This window comes from Haplochromis burtoni, unplaced genomic scaffold (genome assembly GCF_018398535.1).
Source record: "Haplochromis burtoni strain Fernald_Lab_line unplaced genomic scaffold, NCSU_Asbu1 Contig_127, whole genome shotgun sequence".
NCBI classification, from domain to species: domain Eukaryota; kingdom Metazoa; phylum Chordata; class Actinopteri; order Cichliformes; family Cichlidae; genus Haplochromis; species Haplochromis burtoni.
Genome location: NW_024582488.1, coordinates 189,881 through 199,991, shown reverse-complemented (window position 1 = coordinate 199,991; position 10,111 = coordinate 189,881). Strand labels below are relative to the sequence as shown.

At 39.7% G+C, this 10,111-nt stretch overlaps 2 protein-coding genes across 4 annotated transcripts in view; both read left to right on the top strand.

The window, feature by feature from the left end:
• bicd1a (bicaudal D homolog 1a) overlaps positions 1 to 3,905 on the top strand; it is a 29,957-nt gene extending 26,052 nt beyond the window's left edge. Inside the window, exons 9-10 of one of the 3 annotated variants that reach the window (XM_042224084.1) lie at positions 420 to 505; positions 1,541 to 3,905. In XM_042224084.1, coding sequence (XP_042080018.1) covers positions 420 to 505; positions 1,541 to 1,661 — 207 coding nt within the window. In that variant the 3' untranslated portion in view covers positions 1,662 to 3,905. The remainder of the gene's footprint in view (positions 1 to 419; positions 506 to 1,540) is intronic. The other 2 variants (XM_005930360.3, XM_005930361.3) reach the window with 2 other exon arrangements.
• Positions 3,906 to 4,305: 400 nt separating this feature from the next.
• fgd4a (FYVE, RhoGEF and PH domain containing 4a) overlaps positions 4,306 to 10,111 on the top strand; it is a 55,630-nt gene continuing 49,824 nt past the window's right edge. The window contains exon 1 of the mRNA XM_005930363.3: positions 4,306 to 4,690. Coding sequence (XP_005930425.1) covers positions 4,588 to 4,690 — 103 coding nt within the window. The 5' untranslated portion in view covers positions 4,306 to 4,587. The remainder of the gene's footprint in view (positions 4,691 to 10,111) is intronic.

Sequence of the window (10,111 nt, the reverse complement as noted above, 5' to 3'; positions counted from 1 at the left end):
TCTTTTTTTGCCCTTGCAAATCAATATAATATTGTGTGTGTGTGTGTGTGTGTGTGTGTGTGTGTGTGTGTGTGTGTGTGTGTGTGTGTAAAAGTGTCCATGTCTCTGTCTCTTTGGGGGTTTTGTGTTTTCTGCTTCCAGCACAGATTGTCTAGCTGTGCAGTGGCCGGTCCTGATGAGACTGGGCAGTCACTTGAGCTATACTCAGTTTGGTTTCCAGTGTGCTATTGATCTATAGTAATGTACTGAGAAAAACTGACCGGGATCAGCCTGGTGCTTCACCCTAAAAGTCACGGTAACAGTAGAATTCAGTGTCTTTGTCTCTGACGAGGTCTTCCCTTGTCTTGTCCACCCTGTTATCTCTGTCCTGTTGTCTAACCCCGAGTGTCACCACTTTGTATATTTGTCTAATTTATCAGTTTCTTGTAGATTGTCAGCAGCCTGCTGCCTCAGTACCGCTACTCTCCCCACAACTAAGGCGAGGGAGAGCCTCCCTAGTACGCAGGTAACAAGCTGTAGAACCTGCTAGCAGTAGACTTACTAATATCTATCTATCTATCTGCATACAATTCTATCAGTAACATGTCACATCTTTGTCATATAAAGTGACTTTTTCACATTTTTAGTTGGAATTGTTTAGTAGCAGCAACACCTGCATCAAGATAACTGAACCTGCATGATCCAAATATTAACCTTTACATTAAGTATTATGCAAACCCTTGTATTCTGGAATTAATAGTTCACACTATGAATTATTTGTCACTCTGCATGAGCAGTTTTGCATGACCATTTTGTATCTATACATGCTTTTCTGACAAGGCGAGGTTTTCACTGGAAGGAGGGTCTGTTAACGTATGCTCTGCACAATGATATGTTGCTAGCAGGCCAATGAAGAGCTGATCCAGTGATGAATATGAGGGTCTTCTTTTTTCAGTTAGGCTGTACTGCTGATGTTGTTATTACCTCACGTTATAACCCTGTTTTGATTTCTCGATGCCACCGTGCACCATGTTGTTTCTGGCCTGGTTTAAATAGTTGACTTTCTAAAAGTGCACATATTTCCTTTGTTCCTTAACTTAAACAATAAGACTGACACCACTCTGTCTGTGCACCACAAATGAAGCTGTCACTATCAGTTAGTTAGCACTAGTTAGAATAGCTTGACATAAAACCTGGAAACAATAGCTGGCCTGGCCACGGCCAAAGAAAAAGAACGACATTAGCAAATGAATTTGTTTAATAGATACAATAAAGGAGTTTAAGTATGCAAACTGTAAAGTTCAGATGTAACCTGTACTACTAATTTTTCTAGCTTTTGATAAAGCTGAATAGCTGTTTCCAGTATTTATGCTAAGCTAAGCTAACATGCTGCAGTGGGTATCAGATGTAAGTGGTATCGGTATTAATCCACATCTAAGCATGTTTTTTTCTTCATGCTTACATGTGGAAGGAAACCGTCTCATGCTCCATTTTTGCATTTTATATTTGGAATAACCTTTTTCACACTATTCTCTTCTCATGTGTCTTTGCCTCCTTTCAGTCCTAAATTTCTGGCAGACCACCAGGAACACCGAGCAGTCCTGTCCAGCAGCAGAAGCCTTCTCTCCCCTTGCGACCCTCGTAACTGTCTGGCCCAGCAGCCCCATCCTCCTGGCACCTAACCACGCTGGTCCTGCTCAGACCTCAGTCTGGAAGCAGTCCTGCAGAGACACAGACACACTGGACGGGGGTTCCCTCAGTTTAGCTCCCCTCCACCAAGCAGTCCAACCGGGTGCTTACTGGGCTCTGTGATCTCACTGAGCACTACACTGCCCAGCTGTGGCCGACCTCCTGGTTACCTGGGTCGTAGAAGAGGAGCAGGATGCTTCCTTCATCTCTGGAAGTGACCTACTGTCCTGGAAACACAAAACAGAGACCTGACCTGAGGCAGAAATGCCAGTGACAACACACTGAAATCTGCCGCCCTGTTTCTCCTAGTATTTATTTATAATTTATTCACTCTGCCAATTATTTATTTCTGATATATTTATTACTTGTATATTTTTGTGTGTTTTCCTTTTTTGTCATTCTGCGAGATGGAGCTCAAAGACGGTTTTCCTGCTGTGATGAAGACTTAAACAGTTTAGCACATTCACTACTGTATATGTATATTTGTTTCCCCAAAAAACGAAAACGAACAAAAGCAGAATGTCTTCTTTTGAAAAACTTAAGGAAATTGAAATATTAGATTTTACCAGCACAATAATCCCCAAAAACTCACATATATCATTTTTACAAAGGGGTGTTAGCAAATATGGTTTTTGTAAACAGGCTAATGAAGGTCTAGATTCAAAGAATAAGAATGTTGTTTATTTTGTTGTTGTTTTTATGATGGCGAATTTAATTGTGTTTTGAATCATCAGTAGTCTGGATGCTTGTGGACTATTTTATAACTCCCTTTGCTTTGATTTTTGTAATGATTTACAGCAGACTCTGGTGATGTGTTGTTTGTCTGTTACATAGCTCAGGTCTCTCAGAGACCGGGGTAGGTGAGTGGTTGGGTGTTTGAGATCAAGACTAGGGCTGTTGGGCTGAGGTTTTTATTTTGCTCTTTGAATTGCACAGGTTTAAGTGACCGTGGAGTGAACTGACCTCCTTTTTTAACATTAGCTAAGGACAGAGGATTCCCCAAAGGTGTGCCTCCTCTTAAGTAACTGTCACCTTCATCATTGTAATCTCACCATTTTCTTCAGAAAACTTTTATTATTCACATTAATACCCCTAATTATGACATTAAGAAAAATGTTAATCATGCTGACATTTTCCATATCCGAGCTTACGCTGTTCTCAAAACATCACCTTGTTCAGCTTTCTCTACATGCTTACTCCATACAGTATGGAGTACTGTTCAAGCACAATTCTGCACTATGCATTAGAGCAATACAGTTGCCCCTGTTTCAGACTGATCTGGGTAAGATTTACCAAATCTTTTAACCATTTCCGTCATCATGAACTAACCAGCAGGATAAGAATGATAAAACAGCAGGAGGAGTGTTGCCGATTTTGATGAAGGAGCACTATTGTCAATTTTCTGTGTAAAAATTGAGACATTGTTGCTTTTGAAACACTGAGATGGGCAGTTTGTGGAGTTTGTTGCATAATTGAAGTCCCATATTTCTGTACCGTACTTGTCTGGTACACTCATAATGTCTCTGATGTTAGATACAGTTGTTTGTCACATGGATATGGAAGGGATAAATTAAAACTACATAGTCAGTATTAATCTTGTAATGACAGAACTTCTGTTACAACAGTAACAACTGAGTGGATGCTGTGTGTGTGTGTGTGTGTGTGTGTGTACATTTGTTTGATTTATCATTGTTAGATTGTTACTTTTGCAACTATAGAGCGTTGAAAACATTTGTGGTCCAAAAGTAGCTTCCGCACTCATGCAGGCTCATCGGTGACCTAACTCTCTTGGTTTGTTTGCACAACATAGCTATGGATGGAGAGAGACTAATCTAAAAATGGAAAAATATAACATGGTTAAAAAGGAATGCTAGCAGTATGCTGTACTGCGGTGGGTTTTAAAGTTTCTCCACCACTTAAAACGGTGTTCAATTGGCTTCACAACTAAATAAAAGATGCCCTTGGATTTGTATGACTTTGCTTCTGCGTCTGTTTCTCTGCCTTGCCATTTTTAATGAGCTACACAAAACTAGACTCCACGAAACTTCCTGTAATGATGGTGCCTGTATTCCTGTGCTCCTACAGACAACACAGAATAGCCTAAAATGCTAAATTATACTATAGGAAAAAATCTGTGTGAGCCAGTGTCATGCCTAAAAGGGTGACAAATATTTCCTAGAGTCCAATGCAGTATGCGGTCTGCCGTTTAGTAAGTGCCACTGGTATTATTGCATATTATTATAAAAAAAAAGAATATATAAAAGGTAACAGCTAAAAAATGCATTATTAGTTTATTATTATTATTATTGTTGTTATTATTATTATTGTTGTTGTTGTTGTTGTTGTTGTAACTATCAATAAAGTTAGCTTTAGCTTGACATTAAAGTGATATGCAATCACGAAATTAGGAAAATGAATGGCCTATTCTGCGTAATGGGCACTTTCCCCTTTTTTATTTTAGTTCTGTATGAGTAGCCCATTTTACACTGTGTTGCTATTTAAAGGATCTAAAATGACCGTACATATACACACACAACACTGCTCTGTTTTTTGTGTGTGAGGGAATAAAAACCGCACAAGTCGCTGTAAGGTGGTTTAAAAAAAACAGGCTTCTGCTCCGCTGACTGGAGAGGCGGGTGCGGCTCGGGAAGCACCCAATCAAGGTGCCATTGGAGGGAACTCACTGAATCAAACCGAAAGTCTTTCACATAGGTTTTCTATATTTATGAATATTATTATTACGTCTGTTTACCGAAATCTAGCGCGTCTTCAGTGCTGCTGACTGACCCGGGCAAACAGTTGTAAGTGGCGCTGCGAAGCTGGACGTGGTTGTGAACTTGCAGCGAGGAGGGGATCGCGTTGCTCAACATTTTCGTGGTTATTCTTGAAGATTGAAATTCCTGTCACTTAAGTATCCGAATGCTTGAGCGGTCAGAGTCTCGGGGGGAAATGGAGAGCTTTAACAGAGTGGCTTTTCGCAGGAAACCGAGAAGTCTGGACGCCACGCAGCGACGAGAAGCAGGTGAGGGTTTGTTTTTTAAATTGTAGGGAACATTTTGATGATTAGTGGCTACAATCCCAAAGCCACTCTGAGAGATTCATTTCTCAACTATTATTTTTATTATTTATTTTGTGCGACTTTTTTATCCAACTTCTTAAATATTTAATATGTCTTCACAGGAACCACTAGAAACATTAAATAGGCTTTCATGTGCAGGTAGGAATGACTCAGTGTTATGACTTTTTTAGTTGTCACATAGCCGTGATGTGTTTTCCTCAGTCCGGTTGGGTAAGCGTGGAATGGCCAGGCCGTGACACTCGGCACACCTCCGTTACAGCCCCGTGTTTACACACCACTGCTGTGCTGGCTGATCAGCAGGTATGAAGGGTTTAAAGGCAAGACCCAACCTGTTGTGTAACCATCTGCAGGCTGGAGGGCATGTTTTTTCTTTTTTTCTTCCAAATAACCACAGTGAACAAAAATTAGTAGGCAGTCATATGACACTGCCTGTACACACACCTCTCAGGTGTTCCTCAGAAGGTTTCTGTGCACTTTGTATCTCAGCTTAACATTTCAAATGCATTAAAAAAATCTTGGGATCTGTGACCAAACAAACTTCCAGATGACTCTTTGCAGAACCCCGACCTGGCACTTGTGACTGAAAGTTTGCCCGGCTCGCTAATCCAGTTTTACATTTGAAATTACTCTGAAAAAGGATCCAAAATGATTATTACAATTATGACTGGGCAAGATCCGCTTAGACATATCGCCTTATCTTGCAGTCCTACTGCATGCTTGTGCAAACATGCAGCTAAGAATACAGTACTCCTAGTTTGATGTGAACTTTGTTCAGTGATTATCACTACATGTATGAAGAGGGAAGGTGGCTTCAGATCATAAAATCTGCCTGTCAGTGGACCGCTCCTGTTACAAGTCCACACCTTTAAGGTCAGGAAGTGAGCTCAGTCCTAAAATACCCAAAAATATTACCAAGCATTGAATCACCTTGTGTTTGCAGTCACTTGTTCATAATCACTACCCCCTTGTATTGCACAATGTCACCATATACCAAGTTGTCTATGCTTTATGTAAAACTGCTTTTATGATAATAGGCCAAAGGATAATAACAAAATGCAGCACTGAATCTGAGAACTGAGCAACGCAGGCTGCTGATGTGGTTAATGTGAAGTCTTGGCTAATTTCTGGAAGAATTGATTTGATTTGTCATTTTCCATCAGAAGAGGCTTTAACATCTTACCATGAAAGCCAGCCGTCATTCTCACTGCCAGTTTATTAGCACCGAACAACAAATCTGTCATGCTGGTTCTGTCACAGTAAATTTAACCTGCACATGAACTGTGATCGCTCTCGGGAGTTAAAGCACTGAATCGAACTAATACGTATGACTTAATTGCCCCTGCTGCAGTTGTTTCTTCTGTTCAACTTGATCCGATATGACTCTTAATGATCCAGCATTTTTATTATGCCTGGCTGAGCCTGCATTTCTTTGACTGCGGTTATTTTCTGGCTTTCAGCAGAGACACGGTTTTAAACTTTTAATCATCTGTTACGCTCTACTTCCATTCACTCAGGCCAGACGATTCACTAGCGTTGGTATGAATGTGGATTCTAAGCCATTATTTTATTCTGAAGGACAGACGTTGCAGTCGTTTGTGTCAGTTTTGATCACGTCACTGGGGACAAAAGGTCAGGAAATAAACTATTAGGTCTGCAAGTTTGTTATCCTTTGAACCTGTAACACATTGTTACCATGTCAGCCCTTTTTTGTCGTGTCAGTGTAACTGAGTTGGATTGCACCATGTAAATATCTTTGGATACCATCATAACCTTCAGAATATATCTGTGTATGTGGGCCCATGTCTTAGAAACGTCTCACAACGATCTACACGCACAGTAAAATGAATTCAGTGGAGTCCAAATAGCTTCACAGCACGTCGGTTTATGCTGATGTGAACACAGCCGTATCAGTCTCCAACAAAGGGACTGTTTGTTTTTTGTGTGCTAAGATAGAAGCAGTGGGACTGTATGAATCAGCAGCTGTGTGGCCTGCTAGCCTGCTGTTGCCGGTATTGTTTTTGCTGCACTGATGGCCATTCATGCTGAGCTGAACTGTCTTACTGTCCTCCGCTGGCTTTAACTCTCTTCAGCAATGGTTCTCTTGTACAGTTGAGTTCACGGTGGCTCAACAGTGATTAGTTTTTTCTATGACATGCTTTGCTGAACCACATAAGTAAACACTGCTCATAAATCATATGCGTGGTTATGGAGAAGCATTGCTTCATGTGTGATTGCTATTTGAATGATGAAAGCGGCCAGTCGCAGCCCCCCACCACACCCACTTCTGTGGTTACACCATAGTTAAAATCTTGTAAATAAAATGTGATTAAAGAGTCTTAACGGCTTAGATTGGAGGAAAAATCCACATGTACCATGCAAGAGTCTGAAATAATGGCCTTTATTTCTTTATATTTAAACTAACAAGAAGCTGGACTTGCTTTCTGAAGGTCTTTCAAGGTTGTTGGGTTATTTTGTTGTTGTTTGTTTACTCATTTTCAGCCCCTTCCTCGTACCTCACAAGTTTCAACGAGCTGATTCCTAAAGAGCTATTAAATGCAATCTTGACATGCTGTGCACTACATCCTTACAAATTTTAAGGAAACCTGACAATGGAGGACTAATTAAGAAATGTTAGCCCTAAAAAAAAACTATGTACAGCAGATGAACACTATCTGAAAGTCACATTATTGACAAACTGGAAAACATCCAGCAAAGATCTGACACAGACCCTGAGATCCATCTGGCCCTTCAGTTGATCCATGTAGTGTTCGCTAAAGCCTCCTCAGAAATGCTCTCAGTGGATGATGGCTGTCAAGAAGCCATCGTTAAATAATCAGAATCAGAAAGACTTTATTTATCCCCAAGGGGTAATTAAGATACAACAAAGCAGCATGACATTGAAGATAAGGACAAACAATAAGAGTGAGATAATAAATACACAGAATATACAGTATATACACAGTTATAAAATTACACAGTTTTAAAATTAAAGTGACTGAATAGGTGAATAAATAACAGCAAGTGACTAAAAGTGAATAAAGTGTCGGCAGTATAAAAGAGTGTCGAGTAGTTCTAGTTAATAAGCAAAACAAGGAGAAGCTGAGGTATGCAACATCACACAATAGCTGGACCGAAGAGATAAAACCTCCATGAGCCCAAATTTGACATTTGTGGTTCAAATTGTCGTCGGTACAGTATGTATGCAAGAGGCCGGGACAGATGTGAAACAGTGTCTACAGCTATCTGTAATACATGGTGGAGGCGCTGCCATGGTTTGAGGCTGCACTTCAGCCAAAATCAAAATAGACTAAATTATAAATGGCAGGAGCTTCGTGTTTAGCGCAACAATGAGCCTAAACACACTGCCAGTGCAGTAAAAGCATTTCGCATGGACCGGCCTCCCCAGAGCCCGGACCTCAACATTACTGAAGCAATGAGGAGTCATCTTGACAGAACAAAAGGTAGCCAACATCGAAAGAAGATCTTTGAATGTTCTTCAAGAACCCTGCAGAATTATTCCTGCAGACTACTTAAAGAAATGAGACAAAGGCTTGCACAGGTTCAGGCTGCATCGAAAGAATAAAGGTGATCATACCAAATACTGATTTTCAAGCTCGTTAGAATTGTACAAAAAGGTTTTTTGTCTTATTTATTGTATTTCCATGTATATTTTCATATGTTTTAATAAATCGCTTCACCTATTTCCTGTTTACAGTATAAGGAGTGCGGTGTGCCTGAGCTTTTGCACAGGACTGTATGTGTGCAAAAGTTACAATTTTTATAACAGCAGTTCAGATTATTAATTTATAAAATAATATTTTATTGAAAATGTAACTAATAGGATTTTGTAATAACTAAAAAAATTAATTGTTTTTTGTTTTTGGAGTAGTTACGATACCTGCTAACAAGTAAGATCATTTCCTCAGGATAACGCAAAGAACTTAAATGTGGAAAACGTGAATTGCTATGAGATGACTGCAAACTGTTGAATAAAAAGTATTATTCTGATTTCGGTGCAGGTGTCACAGTACATTTGTTTAGCTCCAAGCATAGTTTGGTGGCCTACTCAACACATCACAGCTGATCTGTGATGGCAGACTTTCAGTTTGAGGATAAATATTTTATAAACGTAATAAATGAATATCCACCCTCAAGCTGTCCTGAGGTCTGGGATCAAATGTTGAATTAATGTGTTTTTAAAAGTTCTTTTTAATTGGTTTCCATGGATACTTTTGTCTGGTATTTTTCCATTCACAAGTTTGTTATCGCTTTGTTCTTTGGATGGTGAAAAAGTCACGAGAATCAGGAGGAATCTCATCAATTTATTGACTTTTTTTTTTTTTAATCACTTGACTTTCAGGACATCGTCTGAGATGTTTTTCCATTTGTTATATTCACTGGCATGTTAACATTGGCGTGAAAATGTTGTACAATAATATTTAACCACTTGCCCGCTGTGTATGTATTTTTGTTAATCTTTAACTTTATTAGACTGAGTAATGCGGTTGTTTCCTTATTGGAATTAATTCCCAAAGTTTACTCTGTCTGCTGGAAACGACCCAGACTATAGACGATTGCTCATCGAAGTCTGGAGGAGGGGTTTGGTTTACTCAGGGAATAATCACTGTGGGTGTGTAGTGCACTAAAATGGCTTTTGTGTCTGTGTGTTTGTGTAATGTCAGGAGCTGCATACACAAACTGTCTCAAACAGATGGATTCACCGTAGAATTATTTTTGAGGTACTGGTGCAGTTCACAAACGCTCCAGTAGGAGGCATTAAACGCTTAGGAATGTTTACAAATGGTTGTCACTGCTCAGTGTGGCAGGGCCCTTTCAGAGAAATGTAGTCCTTTATAATGAAGCCTGTATCAGCTGCACTTTAGAGTGGCATGACACTGTGCAGCTGATCCCGCATCAATTAGAAGAGTAATCATCGTGTTCGGTGCTTTTGATTCTCTTTGCAAAACCAGGCGTACCTCCCATCTGAGCAGCTCTTGATTCTATTGTTCTTTACTTTTACACACTAGTGTTCAGTATTTGTTTTTTTAAATTTCATAAACTCATCATAAAACACACCAGCTCTGTGAAAAATTTCATGGCTATTTTGAAACTTCTGTGTTTATATCTTCATCTGTATTCAAGGTCAGCTTGTCCTCTCAGGCGATTTTTAATTTATTGTAAATCTGTTGTTGTAATATATTTCTGAATGTTAATGAGTCTGAGATTCAGTTTGCCCAATCAATAGAAGCTTAAATAGCTGCCATGTTTCAGCCAGGACATTCTGTTTTTCTTTCCATGCGCCAACCAGCGCTTCCTGACTGCAGTGTGTGTGTGTGTGTGTGTGTGTGTGTGTGTGTGTGTGTG